Source organism: Cnephaeus nilssonii, assembly GCF_951640355.1.
Source record: "Cnephaeus nilssonii genome assembly, chromosome: 10".
NCBI classification, from domain to species: domain Eukaryota; kingdom Metazoa; phylum Chordata; class Mammalia; order Chiroptera; family Vespertilionidae; genus Cnephaeus; species Cnephaeus nilssonii.
The window spans coordinates 15,373,982-15,390,246 of NC_137081.1; the positions used below are offsets into that span (position 1 = coordinate 15,373,982).

General features: G+C 41.7%; 1 protein-coding gene across 5 annotated transcripts in view; it reads left to right on the forward strand.

Annotated features, from left to right (window-relative positions):
* UNC80 (unc-80 homolog, NALCN channel complex subunit) overlaps window positions 1–16,265 on the forward strand; it is a gene marked incomplete at both ends in the record, with an annotated part of 167,667 nt that overhangs the window by 97,549 nt on the left and 53,853 nt on the right. For 4 of the 5 annotated variants that reach the window (XM_079781819.1, XM_079781822.1, XM_079781820.1 and 1 more), the window contains 9 exons: window positions 1,842–1,949; window positions 3,367–3,505; window positions 8,183–8,364; window positions 8,876–9,007; window positions 11,942–12,128; window positions 12,741–12,872; window positions 13,880–14,023; window positions 14,806–14,906; window positions 16,142–16,228. In XM_079781819.1, the coding sequence (XP_079637945.1) occupies window positions 1,842–1,949; window positions 3,367–3,505; window positions 8,183–8,364; window positions 8,876–9,007; window positions 11,942–12,128; window positions 12,741–12,872; window positions 13,880–14,023; window positions 14,806–14,906; window positions 16,142–16,228 (1,212 nt within the window). The remainder of the gene's footprint in view (window positions 1–1,841; window positions 1,950–3,366; window positions 3,506–8,182; window positions 8,365–8,875; window positions 9,008–11,941; window positions 12,129–12,740; window positions 12,873–13,879; window positions 14,024–14,805; window positions 14,907–16,141; window positions 16,229–16,265) is intronic. The other variant, XM_079781821.1, reaches the window with a different exon arrangement.

Genomic DNA, 16,265 nt, shown 5'->3' on the forward strand with positions numbered 1-16,265 from the left:
ATGAATCAGTCTGTAGTGAGTTTCTTTCTGGACCAACAGTTCTTTTGAGACCCAATATCAATGTCCACCAGTTCCTTATGAGTACATGTCGGCACTGACCCCTCAGCTCTGGATGGTGGACAAATGGTGGTAATGCAGGTCCGACTCCCTCTGGTTTGGTCTCGGCCGGACCCAGGGGCACGGCTTCACCCGGATCCAGGGGCCCACGGCCTCACCCGGACCCGGGACCCAGGCTCACCCGGATCCAGGGGCCCACGGCCTCACCCGGACCCGGGACCCAGGCTCACCCGGATCCAGGGGCCCACGGCCTCACCCGGACCCGGGACCCAGGCTCACCCGGATCCAGGGGCCCACGGCCTCACCCGGACCCGGGGCCAGGCTCACCCGGATCCAGGGGCCCACGGCCTCACCCGGACCCGGGGCCAGGCTCACCCGGATCTAGGGGCCCACGGCCTCACCCGGATCCGGGACCCAGGCTCACCCAGATCCAGGGGCCCACGGCCTCACCCGGACCCGGGGCCAGGCTCACCCGGATCCAGGGGCCCACGGCTCACTCTCTATATTTATGTGGAAAATGATTGTCACGTAATTTTAGAACAGTTTTCAAATTATAAAAAATAGGCATGATATTTGTGCTTGTTTATTGCTTTTCATTCACAGAAAAAAATGCAGGATTTCTCTCCCAAAATGATATGTGTTTCCAAGTATGTGCTTCCAAGTTTTTACCTTTAGAAAACATGGCAAAATTTTGAATTCATTTCCAAGTAGATTCATTTAAAAAGTTCATTCCACACCAGTCATATAATAGATGAGTTGTCTTGGGTCTTTTTGTCAGAGTTTTGAAAGACTTTCTTGGAACATGCATGTACTTTTAGATTTGCCTTTCCTTTCAAAATATCTCCCTCTATAACACTGTGGCGCACTGTTCAAAAATCTTAAGGAGCTCAGTTTTGTCCTTTGGCATTGAGGGAGCAAGTGTTTCATTGACATGGCACTGGAAAAACAAATGAGCATTTATTCTGTGCAAAGGGATGGATCCCTCTTTTCACAGCCTGGAGTGCAGAAATAGGAGGAAGCTGGTCCCAGGATAAATAAACAAGAACCTGTCACCGTTGGGACCGATCATTCTCCCAGCTGCTCGTTCCACTCCATTCTGTGGCATTTAGGGAGTCAGGGGAAGACATTGTCTCCTTCATGCTTATAGAGATGAGTCAGGCCTATTCTTGGACCCTGGGGGAGGGACCAGTTTGAGAGGATGATTAGATAAGCATGCTTTTTTTTAAAGAAGGTAGCCTACCTGTGCAACTCAGGCCTAGATCATAGATGCTCTGAACTCGTGCTTCCTAGAGGAGTCTTTTATTATTACTTTCTAACACTCCTCCCTGAAATATTTTCATTCTTATGTGACCAAATGGTCAACTTGCCACCTCCAACCCTGTAAAGGGACTACTAGATAGAGTGGATTTTAACTGACTTCCTATTTTAAAAGATTTGTGTTTTAATGGCTTGGTGGAGTATAATTAGCCCTAAAATGAAAGCCAAGAGACCCTTGTCCTTCTCTCATTCTGCTAACAACCAGTTTCGCAACTTGGTCCAGTTACTTCATCTCTCTGGATCCCGTTTCCTTCCTGTAAAGAAGACCTGTTGATAAATATCCCTGTGCTTCCTTTTTCATTACAAAGTCGACTGCATGTAATTTTCAAAGAGAGTGGCACCACAGAAGGCCTGAAATCGCCTTTCCCATGAGATGAGGAGGGTTGTCTGGAGAATCTGGGGACACTGCGCTGTGGGTTTGGGAGCGAGCACAGCACTCTGCGTGACATAGCCCCTGTGCTTTTCAGTGCTCAGACAAGTCCTGCCTGAGGACACCTTCTCTGAAGAAGAGAGTTTCAGATGCCAACCTGGAAGGGAAGAAGGACTCGGGGATGCTGAAATACATCAGACTGCAGGTATTGGCACCTGGACCGGAAACATTCATGGAGCCTTGACAGGCAGAGGGCTCCAGCTATCCCATTTGCTAATGTTTGGGACATACGGTACCATCTGGCACAGTGTTGACATGACGGTTCCTTTAATTGATGAGCAAGGGTGCCACCAAGTGTGCAAGGAGAATATCCCTCCTCGCTAGACAGCCAACTTCCCTGCAACAGGGTTTTGGGAGTTTGGCTGTAACCATGCCTCTCCCCTCTCTCCCTCCCCCAATGGAGCTAGTTTCCCACTAATGTGTGGTAGCTGTGCTCATGGGTCTTGGAATGACAGCGTCTGGGCTCCAATCCCACGTCTGCTGCTCTGGCACCAGTCTTTGGGCAACTTACCTAATTTCTCTCCATCTTAGTTATCATCCCCTGTAGGATTATAACTAGACCCATCTCAAAGGATTATTGCATGGATTAAATAAAACACTGTGCTTACCTACTTATTCAGTGCTTGACACTTCGATATATTGTTATTACAATCAAAGCTCTAAATCATAATACATTTCCCCGGCGGGGGGGGGGGGAGGGGGGGGCAGGGAGTACTTTTTATGATTTTCTGGAAAGTGTTTAAAATGATGGTTAAAGACCTAGACTTGCTTGGAACCTACATTGATTGCCTAAATTATCTGAAATAATGGATTAAATAGGATTTTGTGGGCTAATCTGGGGTAATAACCATAAGGTGTAATAGTATTTTAAGGGCAAAATGCCATCCAAATTCACATTGATTTAGAAAACTAACTTTCTGAGTAGAACTCCTTTGTAAATTAGAGACTGCTCATAGTTTTCAGTGGAAATCAACTCTTAACAGGAAGGAAAACAGGATACTTCAAAAGCCCATCTGGCCTGGCCAGCATGGCTCAGTGGTTGAGCATTCACCTATGAACCATGAGGTCATGGTTCGATTCCTGGTCAGGGTACATGCCCATGTGGCAGGCTCAATCCCCAGTGTGGAGGGTGCAGAAGGCAGCCAATCAATGATTCTCTCTCATCACTGATGTTTTGATCTCTCTCTCCCTCTCCTTCCTCTCTAAAATCCATAGAAAAAATATATATATATATTTTAAAAAGCCCATCAGGACTCTTAGCACAGATATGTTGGCTGGAGACTCGTTTTTCTCCTAAAGCTGTACTTACTCTGCAGTTTATTCCTTAGGTGTTTGCAAAGCCGTTTTATGGTGAAAGCATCATAAAATTAGTATTGGTTTTTTTTCTAATTATGTACCAACTAATAAGGTGTAAAGCTTATAATATACCATGCCAATAAATATGCTCCATTTTAGAAGGTGTTCTAAGGTCATTTAAGGAAAGCCGAGGGAGAAGTGGCACATAAGGCTCAAGGGGAGTGGAGCAATCAAACACTTTAAGCCATGGTTTCCACCTTTCCCAGGTGATGAGCCTGTCGCCTGCTCCCTTATCTCTGCTCATCAAGGCAGCACCAATTCTGACGGAGGAGATGTATGGGGATATCCAGCCAGCTGCCTGGGAGCTCCTGCTCAGCATGGATGAGCACATGGCTGGGGCGGCAGGTAAGGAAAGACCACCCGGAACCCTGGTCCTGCTGCCATGCATCCCGGTGATTAAACAAGAGAGTCGCATTTATTCCATTTTTACTCCTAGGTCAGATTGTCAGCAATTGTGAGGACTCTGAACAGAGCCATGCACTGCAGTGAGGCAGGCCACGGCTCTATGTGGACTCCCCATTTCACTGTGTAGTTTGCACAGGTCTCTCCCAGGGTGTCACCAAATTATAGAGAATGGTTTTCTCCAGAACCTACATGTTCTCTATATTTCACAAAAGATCAAATTCTTCCTTTTGTTTTATTGCCCAGATTTACCATGAACCACCATCATTTGCTTTCTTTAAATCTTATGTGAGCAATGTTCTTTTTTAAAATTTCTTTATTAAGGTGTTACATATGTGACCTTATTCCCCCATTACCCCCCCCAGTTCCCCCACTCATGCCCTCACCCCCCTGGTGTCTGTGTCCATTGGTTAGGCTTATATGCATGCATACAAGTCCTTTGGTTGATCTCTCCCCTTTACCCCCACCCTCCCCACGAGCAATGTTCTATATCCAAATTACAATATCAAAACAAATTTGTTGAAACTTAAGTGACATGTCCAAAGGCAGTAGATGCAAAATATGGGCTCTTCACTTTTTTCCTGCTTTTTGAACATATTTCTTTAGTTTTATATACTTATTTTAATTGCAGAATACACAAGGTGATAATTCAAATAATACAAAAATGTATGAAGCTAAAAGTGTAACTCTTTTCCCTTGACTCCCAGTCCACTTCCCCAGCAGAGGCAAAAATTTTTAAGTGTCTCAGGACCCTTCTGGGGTACACTAGGCGTATGTATGTATGTATGTATGTATTGCATGTTTCCTTTTTCACACAAATAGGACAAACCATTTGCATTTTACATTTTTCATTTATATCTAGGAGGCCATTTTTTAATTTTAAGAGTTTATTTGAGAAAAAATGCAATTCAAGTTGAGCATGCCAAACCAGAAGTGATGAGGAGCTCTCTAACTGGAGCTCAGGAAGAGACTTTTATAGAGAAAAGACAGAAGCAAAGTAAGACAGTTATTGACTGGCTATAACTTAGAGCCTAGTTGACTGTTTGTGATTGGTTTTCCTTAGCGTTTTGATTTATATCCTTGAGGCATTTCCAGGCTGAGGTTTTGGTTTGCTTACACAAGCACCCATGGCATTAAAGCCTCATCCCTATAATGGCCTCCTTGTTTAACTAATTTAACAATTTCCCCCTTTTGGTCACCTTCTCATATATGAGATAGTGATTTAAAAAATTTGGTATTAGCACCACTTTCAGTCACTATTAGAGTTAAGTTGCTTTTTGTCTCATTGTGAAACCCATAGGCTATGTTGTCAGATCTGTGGAAGCATTATTTTGCTGTTCATCTCTTTGTTCATTTTATTTTTCTGTCTCTAAGCACAGTGATGTGCTGCTGATAGCTGAGCATGCATATCAGATCTCAGAGAGAACGTAGCACACCAGGGAGACTTCAGTGGTAACTATTAGGAGGAAACTGAAGTATAGTCCTTAGCCAGGGCCCCCATGAACCAAACTAGTGGCATCAAATAAATCAAATATTTATTTATAATTTTCTAGCTGAAAGGGCACGAGCCAGTTGGCTTGTTTGTTAATTTCTTATATTTGCTACAATAGAGAGGTGCTGACCAGGCACAGTGTGAGGTACTTGCTGTGACACAGACAATAAGGAAATAATTCTAAGACCTCCTTAGCAAGAAGCTCCAGGTACTTTTGTTGTGCAGCTATGGCCTTAGCAGTAGACTCAGCAATAGTTGCCAGAGTTAAGGTGCATTAACAGAGAGAAAAATCAAGTGGTGAAGAAGCAAAAGAAAAAAAGGTTTCATGGGAAGGAAGGGGGAGAAGAAGAGATTAACCAAATAAGTTATATGCATATATGCATAACCATGGACATAGACTATAGGGTGGTGAAGACCTGGGGCGGAGGGCAGGGGCAGACTAGAAGGGGTCAATGGGGAAGAAAGAGGATATCTGTAATACTTCAACAATAAAAATAATTTAGCCCTAGCCAGTTTTGTTCAGTGGATAGAGCATTGGCCTGCCCTGGTTCGATTCCAGTCAAGAGCACGTACCTTGGTTGTAGGCTCTTCCCCAGCCCAGGTCCTGGTCAGGACACATGCAAGAGGCAACCAATTGATGTGTTTCTCTCATATCAATGTTTCTCTCTGTCTTTCCCTCTCTTCCACTCTCTCTAAAATCAATGAAAAAATATCCTCAGGTGAGGATCAAAAAAATTTAAAAAAATAAATTTAAAAATAATAACATTGAAATCATGTCACTACACTTGCTATATGATCCAGCCATTCCACTCCTAGCACAAAACAACAACAAAAGGATGAAGTCCTTGATCTGTGATCATGGGAGAGTTGTTTGGCCACAAGATGGCGCCTGCCTCTGGGGAGGAACCTCCTAGTGAACTTGAATTTTAGATTTCCCTCGGGTGCGCAGTTCCAAGAATCTGGAGGAGCTCTTTTTAGTTGGAGGATGTAGAGCCAACATTCAAGTCCCTGAAGTTTGGCTGCTATCTGTATAGTGAGAAGGACCTAAAATGGTTCATTTCTAACAGGTTTAAGGGCAGTCTTTATTTTTAGTGATTCCAAGTAAGAAAAATTGGAAACGTTCATTGGGAGAGTTGTGGCGAGATATTTGAGGAAACTATAAGAATTCAGAATCCAGTTTGGTATATAGATATATAATAAAACCTCAAAGACAATGAACAGGCCTAGAATCTGATATCTACAAAGTTGTATTATAATTTTCTACTGAAACATATTTTTTTCACCAACAATCACCCTTATTTCTATCAAAGACTATCACAGTAAGATGAATTTGTTTGCAAAATAAATCTAGTCTTGTTAAAGTTGGCTTGATCATTTATATGAGTGCAACGAGTATAGTGCTTGACCTCTTTTTAAATGTGCTTTCCTGGAACTTTTCATAAGAAATCTTAGATTGGACTTTTAAAAGCCTCTCCAGACTAAGAAGCCAAGCCAAAAACTCACCATCAGACTTTACCTACAATAACTATAATGCATTTAGGTAAATTTCTCTCTTCTTGAAGTCCCAAAGATATCCAGTTCCTGGGCCAACCAGGAAATGATCTTCCTTACTCACCTAGTAAGCCTGCAGGGAACCCTGTAAGCAAGGTACCAGGCCAGCTTTTTCCAAGAGGCTTTTATTGGCTCTATCAGGTCAACCTTAGTGCTTGACTGTTTGGTCATATCTGATTTCATGCATATTCTCATTTTTCATTAGCTTTATAACTCATGACTTTATGTTCTGACCTTTCTCTTATTGTCATTTATGTTTTCTGGAAATTAAAACAAAAAGCCCAGCTGGCATGGCTCAGTGGTTGAGCATCGACCTATTAACCAGGAGATCACCATTCAATTTCCAGTCATGGCACATGCCCAGGTTGCAGGAGGCAGCTGATCAGTGATTCTCATCATTGATGTTCCTATCTCTCTTTCCCTCTCCCTTCCTCTCTGAAATCAATAAAAATATATTTTAAAAAAACAGCAATGGTAATATGATTTATTAATCTCTTTCAGCTTCTCAATCTCTTCTTTCTCTAGGAAGGATAAAAGTTTAAAAAGTCTATAAGGTAGATTTTATTTTTAACACAACTGATGTAACTGAGACAGTTTTTAATTGACATCCTATCTAATAATAGAGTAACGTGTAAATTACTATCACTCCGCTATGCCCACGATTGGGTGGCTGGAGACTGGGGGGCGGGACTCGGGGTGGCCTATCCGGCCATTGAGAGGCACGGATCCGCTGCCACTGAGGGGGGCTACCCTGCTGTTGAGAGGCGCAGGTGCCTCTCAAGGGCCAGATCTGCGGCCGCTGAGGGGGCCTGCCGCGGACACCCAGTTGCACCTCTCAACGGCAGGGTAGCCAGGTGTCCGCGGCAGCCCCCCTCCAGTGGCCGTTGAGAGGCGCAGGGGGCGGGACTCCTGCCCCCTGCGCCTCTCAACAGCAGGGTAGCCCCCCTCAGCAGCCGCGGACCATCAAAAGTGGGGGAGCTGGGTGCCTGTCCGCTGGTGCACCAGGCCTTTCAGAAGCCTCCGGCTCGGTGGAGGCTTCTGAAAGGCCTGGTGCTGGAGCAGACAGGCACCCAGCTCCCGAGGCAGAGGCTTCTGAAAGGCCTGGTGCACCAGCGGACAGGCACCCAGCTCCACCGTGAAAAGCGAAAGAGTGTAGGGACCCTACACATGCGCACTGGGCCTCTAGTTTTTATATATTGTCCCTGGGTTATTATAAGATGCCTCTAGCCACTTCCTAAAAAGGATATTTCAATATGCAGTCTCCTTTTTTCATTTGCTTCCTCTGGCATCCACTTTGCACTGTGGGCCATAGCAGACTTTGCATAGAATGAGTTGTTCTATTGAAATGTCATGTTGTCACTGCCCTCGCCCCAGATATTGGAAGACTGTGGTTGGCACGTAGGATGATGTTTGGTTTCCAGTGACAGAAACAAGGTTTGCTTTTGCCGATGCTGGTGGCCTGGCTCGATGAGCTCAGAAGTCATTTTGAGGAGATGGGAGCAATTCTCCCTTCTCTCAGTCCCGTGAAACCAAGCAGCGAAAAGCTGTGTGGCTGATGAATTGTTGACTGTCTCCAGCTGCCATGTTCCTGCTGTGTGCTGTGAAAGTCCCCGAGGCCGTGTCCGACATGCTGATGTCAGAGTTCCAGCATCCGGAGACGGTGCAGAGGCTGAACGCCGTCCTCAAGTTTCACACGCTCTGGAGGTTTCGCTATCAGGTCTGGCCCCGGATGGAGGAGGGAGCACAGCAGATTTTCAAGGTGAGGGATCCTTCCCACATGGCAATTAGATTAACAAACCCCACCCAAACGTTGAAATCCTTGCATCAAGTCTGCAGTGTATGGCCCAAGAGATGCTTCTTTTCATGTTTCTCTGATTATATAAGTAAGCTTAACTCATCTGTGAATGAATTCTTATTGTTAAAAAATAAAATACAGAAGAACATAAAGTGAGAAAATCAAATCTCTGTAAACCTCTAGATATCACTACCATCCCCAGAGGTAAGCACTTAAAAGTTTGGTGTATAATCATCCAGACATTTCACTATATATACACAGATAGATGTGTTTTGGAGGATTGGGGATTAACAAAAATAGGGACCATTTAGTTGAAACCCTTAATTTGATTAATAAGTAAACTGAGCCCTAGAGTGGTTCATCCTATGCTCTATAACATCCTGAGCTCTGTAAGATTATGTCATAATTATACTTCTGAGTCATTCAAAATTATTCTTCATCTTACTCACCTCATTCTTTTGATATCAACTAACAGATCCCGCCTCCCAGTATAAACTTCACCCTGCCCTCGCCAGTGCTTGGAATGCCATCTGTCCCAATGTTTGACCCCCCGTGGGTCCCTCAGTGCAGCGGGAGTGTCCAGGACCCCATTAATGAAGACCAGTCTGTGAGTAATAGGCACTTTCTTTTCCCCAGGCTTCATGGTGTACATGTAAGAGAGAAGAACAAGGAATGTGTTCGTATGTTTATTTGTTGTCATAATAACATAATAACAACACAGAAAATCAGCTACAGAGGTCTTTTGTTTTGTGAATAGCACAGAAGGAACTGACATCTGGATGAGCATTTGCAACCTTCAAGCCAACACAGTTTTGTTTTATAATCAAAGCAACAGCCACCTTATAAGGATATTAAGAATTTATTTCTTGGCCAAAGGTTAACACTTTTGCCTCTATTTACTATAAAACAAGTGTTTTAAACTTATAATACATAAGCTACCCCACAGTTAATGATATCGGCCCTGGATAAATAAGAAAAAGTACTGAGTTGGTGGCTCTTGTTTCCTTGTTTTGACCTGAGTCCATTCTTCATCTTGTTGATTCCCAGTATCATCCTCACAATCATCACTGTGAAACCTCAGGTCTTGGGCTTCTCTAGTAGACCACTGCTGTATGTAAGGTAATTTACCAATAGTTAAGTTTAGAACATTCTCTTTCTAGACAAGAACCAAGTATATGAGCCTTTTGAAAAAATGAATCTTCAAAATAACACTTTTTTACCTTTTAAATAGCATTTTTTTAAATTACAAGAGTAATGTAGAAAAAAATTTTAATAAAACAAAAATAGAAAAAAAAAACACATCTCTGCACAAACCTGTGATTATAAAGGTATAGAATTTAGGGTAATTGGTATATAAATATTAAAGATGTTTTTAAAAAATATTTTTATTGATTTCAGAGAGTAAGGGAGAGGGAGAGAGATAGAAACATCAATGATGATAGAGAATCATTGATTGGCTGCCTCCTGCATGCCCCACACTGCAAATTTAGCCCACAACCTGGGCATGTGCCCTGACTGGGAATAGAACACTGACCTCCTGGTTCATAGGTTGACGCTCAACCACTGAGCCATGCTGGATAGGCAATATTAAAGATTTTTGATACATCTCACAAAATATCCCCAGGAAGTTTGTACCATTTTAACCTTATACAGTAGAATGGGAAAGTGCCCCTTTATTCCAATTAACTAGTGTTCTTTTTTAAATACCATTGTGAATGGCACAAAACATTATTTTGTTGTTTAAAAAGTTAGCTGAATATTTGAATTCAGGTTAAACATATTGCATATCACACATACATTTTTTAGACATTAAAGTTTTCTTTGGGGAACTGTTTGTTTGAACTCTACCCATCAAAATCTTTTATTTTAATTCTTTTGCATACAGTGCCTTTGTATCTGATGGTTTTAATGCCAAAGAGAATGTCATACCTGGTTCTTCCCCCATATGTGCAATCATTTCATCATCTGAACATCATAAGGATCTTTGATTTTTCTCCCAGACAGGTGATGGATTCATTTGAGCCAATCACATTCTTTACTCCACCTTCACAATAAATTTCAAATCAAGTGCCCTGGTTAAACTATCTTAACCCCGACTCTGAAAATGAATTGCTATTTAGCCCATCAAATGTCCTAAATTGCTATTGTGCCATTCATTATATGAAGCCATTAGTCTTATGTTAAGATCCTCCTTAAAGGGATTTTTATGAATGCAGCCCTTTAGAAGAGTGACCAACAACTCTTGTCTGTCTCTAAAACCCTATACGACCACTGGCAACAAAGAGATGTGCAATAACTATTATGCATAAACATTACTTCATAACGGCAGCAAAGAACTCCCGTAACCACTGCCCTGCTCTGAGAACACTGACTGTCCCCAAAGCCCTTGGAACTTGTCTCAGCATAAACATCATGATTGAAGCACAAATAGAATGGCCATTATGCAGAGTGAATGTATTCTCCTTTATTGTGTCTTTATCTGTTATGCCTTACCCAATGGTAAACAAAGTCAAATTTTATATTCAATTTATAACACCAGCAACTCTCGTAATTTCCATCAGTAACTTTGTTTCTACAAATATTCAGTATTTACACTGTGTTAACGTATTTATCTACAAACTAGAGGCCTGGTGCATGAATTCATGTATCAGTGGGTCCCTTGGCCTGGCCTGTGGGAGGGCCAAAACCGGCTCTCCAACATCCCCTGAGGGGTCCTGGATTGCAAGAGGGTGCAGCCAGGCTGAGGGATCCCACCGGTGCCCAATCGGGGTCGGGGAGAGACGTGGGAGGTTGGCTAGCCAGGGAGGGACCACAGGAGGGCTCCAGGGCGTGTCTGGCCCAACTCGCTCTGTCCCAATTGGCCAGACCCCAGCAGCAAGCTAACCTACCGGTTGGAGCGTTTGCCCCCTGGTGGTCAGTGAACATCATAGTGAGCAGTTGAGCGGCCTTAGCATATCATTAGCATATTACACTTTGATTGGTTGAATGGCTGACCAGTCGACCAGACACTTAGCATATCAGGCTTTTATTATATAGGATATTATGTATTTATACTGTGGTAGATATGTGAGATTTAAGAAATGAAATAAATCACATAAGTAATGGGTTTATATGAGAGGTAGATCTCTTTCCTCCTCCTTTCCATTATTCTGACTTTCTCTTTTATTAACCTTATGAAATAAATGACCTTCAGTTAAAACCAGTTCAAACAATGTGGAGAGTATTAAAAATCATTTGTCTTTAATGTTTAAAGAGTGAATCATTGATATCACCCCAAGTCCTAAAGGTGAAATAGGATTTTTTCAGAAATCACAGACATTCTTGAAGAATTATTCTGATTGAGTGAAAAAACAAAGCTTAGTTGTACCAACCTGGGAACTTGGTAGAAAAACAAGTAAATCTCCAGGAACTTAGATCATGGAGGCACTAATGTGTCCTGAGGACAGAGTACCACGTTTGTGTGATTCATTGGAACACTCTTTATGCTTGGGACCTTACAGAAGAGTTGCTATTCAATAAACTTGCCTTCATGTCTCCATAGAAATCCTTTTCAGCCCGGGCTGTGTCGCGTTCCCATCAAAGGGCAGAACACATCTTAAAGAACTTGCAGCAGGAGGAAGAGAAGAAGCGTCTTGGCCGAGAAGCCAGCCTCATCACCGCCATCCCCATCACCCAGGAGGCTTGCTACGAGCCCACCTGCACACCCAACTCAGAGCCAGAAGAAGAAGGTGCCCTCTGCACATAGGGCTTCTTGGGGGCGGAGTTCCAGGAAGGGGAAAGAGCTTGCTTTAAAAGAAACATTGATAATTTTATGTGAAATAAGGTGATATGCTTCCTCGATCTCTCTCTCACCTCCTGACACTGTCTGAAGAAATATTTTCATTTTCTAAATGATCACAGTCGGCCTGTTTCAAGAGGTGAATGATAGCCACACTGAACAAACCAGTATGAAAATGGACCAAGCAGTGATTGCAATTCAGGGAACAGCTAAATCTAGAGTGTTTATAAAAGTATATGCCATCAATCTTTCATCATTAAAAATGGGATTAATCTATTAACTACCTTCAACCCTCAGAAGTACAGACAATTTGTTGGTTGGTATCAGAAAATGACTTAGGAACCATTCTAAAATCAGTGATTCTCTGCTTTGCTTTTTATGGAATCTTGGGGAGGAATTTTGTCTTTCTGATATATTTTTTCCTTTTCTAAGTATACTTTAACTTTATTTAAGATTTATGCTCTGAGAGCACTATACACTTATAATGCAAGTACAGCTAGAGTTGTGAAGATAGCTATTTTGTTATGAAACCAAAGTTCACGTTCCCCATATTCTTTGCCAGTAGAAGAAGTCACCAATCTGGCATCCCGCCGACTGTCTGTCAGTCCATCCTGTACCTCCAGTACTTCCCACAGGAATTACTCCTTCCGCCGAGGGTCCGTCTGGTCGGTGCGTTCGGCTGTCAGTGCCGAAGGTGTGTCCTCTTGCAAATACGATATTTATTCCTCATGACATGTGGATTTTGAAACAGTTTCCAGTTAACATTATTTCATTTCACTATACTACACCGCCTTCATTAAATAGCTTGTTTCATGACTTGAAGTTCTAAAAAAATATTGGATTGAGTGGTAGCCTAAAAAATTTATCATTGATTTTATCCAGCAATTGTCCTTTATAAGTTGTTGCTGAGGGTTCCGTAGACTCAATTGCCAGTTAACAGTTTTAAACCCTGCCTACACATTACAAATCAGAATCTCTAAGGGTGGGACCCACACGTCGGTATTTCTTAAATCTACTCAGGGTATTTCAGTGTGTGGCCAATTCCTAGTAAGATGCTTTAAGAAGCTGTTCTGGAATCATGAAACATCCAAAGGAAGACCATAGCTCATGCTCCTCCTGTAATGAAATCTGATTCTGGGGTGGCGGGGGGGGAGGGGGGCGGGCGGCGGGGATGTGATGCTCTTCAGTCCCAAGAATTTAAAAGATATACCTCCCTGAGAATGAGCAGCTACCTGGGACTCACTGCTTCATGATTATACAAATTTCATCTCTGATTCAGAAAGTCATCAAAAAGTCGTACAGAAATTATGCTTCATGGTTATGCAAGTTTTATCACTCATTTATAAAATCATATTAAAAAGTTGTACAGAAACCAATGGTTATCACCCCTTGGCTACACAACCCGGGGGAACTTAAAAATATGACCAGTGCTGATGGAGATGGTGTTAACATAAGGGTTAGCATGAAGATCAACTGAATAGATTTGAACAACCAGAAGGAAACTATTATACTTGTGTTGATTTCATGTTTCAAAAGGGCACCAAGAAAATTCAATGGGGAAAGAATAGTCTTTTCAACAAATAATGCTGGGATATCTATAAACCAAAGAATGTTAAATAAGTAGGTCTTGAACTGAGAAGTGTTGTTGCACTAGAATTACAATACTGAATAAGAGCACCTCAATTATGTCTCCTGCTTCAGATGAGGAGCACACAACTGAACACACGCCAAACCACCATGTGCCTCAGCCCCCACAGGCGGTGTTCCCAGCATGCATCTGTGCAGCAGTGCTCCCCATTGTTCATCTCATGGAGGATGGGGAGGTGCGGGAAGATGGAGTAGCAGGTACGGTTTTATTAGTAAAACCAAATATTTACACTGTTCCTCTGGTATAGGATAGTAGGGTGTTCTTGACTATATTAACTATTGGCCACATGTTGAGTTGTTTTATGCATATGTTACAGTTATAGATTTATAGTATACTGTACTTTAGCATTATCACTTTCTCTTCCTCTCCACCTTTATGACTAAAAAATTGCATTTAAAATAAGTAGCTGGGTTCAGGAGCATTGTTCATGACCAGAGAACAGAACAACACTTATTTGGCCACCTGGAAATCAAATGGTGATTTTGGCCACCTTAGAAATCTTAGCTATTAGCTACACATCACTAATGCCATCTTTCCACTTGGTTATCTTTCCAGAGATACTACCCAAAGAGAATAATTGTACCATGAAATGATAAACTAGAGGTAGAGATGATTTACATTTGTAAAAGTTTAATATTCTTAATGTTCTAAAAAAAAAATAATGATTCTTTTAAATCCCCCCCCAAAAAAAAGGCAAAAAATATAGATACAATCTAATGACAATAATATCTGTAAACAACATTGTTGTTTAAAACAATAAAATATTACACTTCAGCTGAAAGAACTACAAAGGTTATTTTAAATGAAAATACCCATAGTTGGTAATGATTGGAAGGGGGTGCAGGGGAGGGAAGTTCACAGAACTTTTTTAAGGCAAAACAATAGAGACTAATTAAAGCTTTGTAAATTGCTTGAATACTTTATCTAATAGGTTTATTTCCATTTAAGACAAATAGTCAATTTCCTTTCTCTTCTAAAGTGAGTGCTGTGGCCCAACAAGTCTTGTGGAACTGTCTAATTGAAGATCCATCAACAGTTCTTCGACATTTTCTGGAAAAACTGACCATCAGCAATAGACAAGTAAAGTCCTCTTTTTTTATGTGTAGCTATGTGTGTGAACACTGTTAAAAGCAAGCAATGGGCTATATAATGCTGTGCATGCAACATCAATGTCTTCTGATAATGACAAGGATGAGCAATGTTAAACTTTGTTGTTTTCTTTCTAATTTCCCTAACTGATGTCTCCATAGTGTACCTGTGGTGCACTGCTTAGGACAGTGATGGGCAGCCTTTTGAGCTTGGTGTGTCAAACTTCGCCAAAAAACTGAGCATAACTCGGGTAGTGTGTCACTTTGAGGAAAAAACATTATTTCGCAAATGTTTCATCCTCAGGAGCAGCAAATGTTTCATCCTCGGCATGCGGCCGCCTCAGCGGCCGCGTGTCATCAGAAATGGCTACATGTGTCAGTGCTGACACGCGTGTCATAGGTTCGCCATCACTGGCTTAGGATGACCCTAAGATACGAAACAGATTCTCAGTCTTTTAAACAAAGATTAAATTCAGTATAATTTTCTTAGAACATCTGTTGAACTCTGCTTGGTAGACTGTGATAGATATACATAGGGTTATTAAAATATGTTGAAACTATTTATTCAAAAATTCTAATTTAATGGACCACCCTCTAATAAGACTGTGCCAAATAAAAGTAGTTTTCTGAGCAATGGTAAAATTCACTGATGACTGAAAAGTATGTTCATTTATATGTTATGGTCCTGTTTGCTGGAAGATTAAGTTTAGCTTCTGAAAGGTAAGGTTAATTACATTTTTATTATCCTCTCTTGGCCTAGCTTTATCTGTTTCACTCGAAACCTAGGAAGTAGAACTATGAAGTTCAATAAACCTGGTTTGCTTAATGGTATCTCAACATGGGTTCTCCCGTCTTCTGGTCTAGGCTTTGCCCTTTGGGAATGGGCTCAGGTGTTTAAAAAAAAAAAAAAGCATAAGTTCTCCACATGTTTCATCACACCTGGCAGCCATAGCAAATAGAGTTGATGAAATATACCACTTTCCCATGATTTTTTAAAAAGTTGTCCGACTGCTGCTCAGTGATTTCATATATTAGCTCCTAGGAGAATGTGTTAGAGTTGGTTCAAATACTATGTCACAAGTATCACATAGACGATGTTAAAATGTTGAACAAAATGGAAGTCAAATGTGGGCAAAAGTAGGGAATATCCATCCCCCTACTTTTCAAGAAGTTAATTTTATTGCCTACAGCATGGCAGCTGAATGACGTAGAATTCTTTTCCTTCAGGATGAGTTAATGTACATGCTACGCAAACTTCTCCTGAATATTGGAGACTTTCCTGCTCAGACATCTCACATACTGTTCAACTACTTGGTGAGTTTCAGCCTCCAGTAGATTATAAATGTTCATT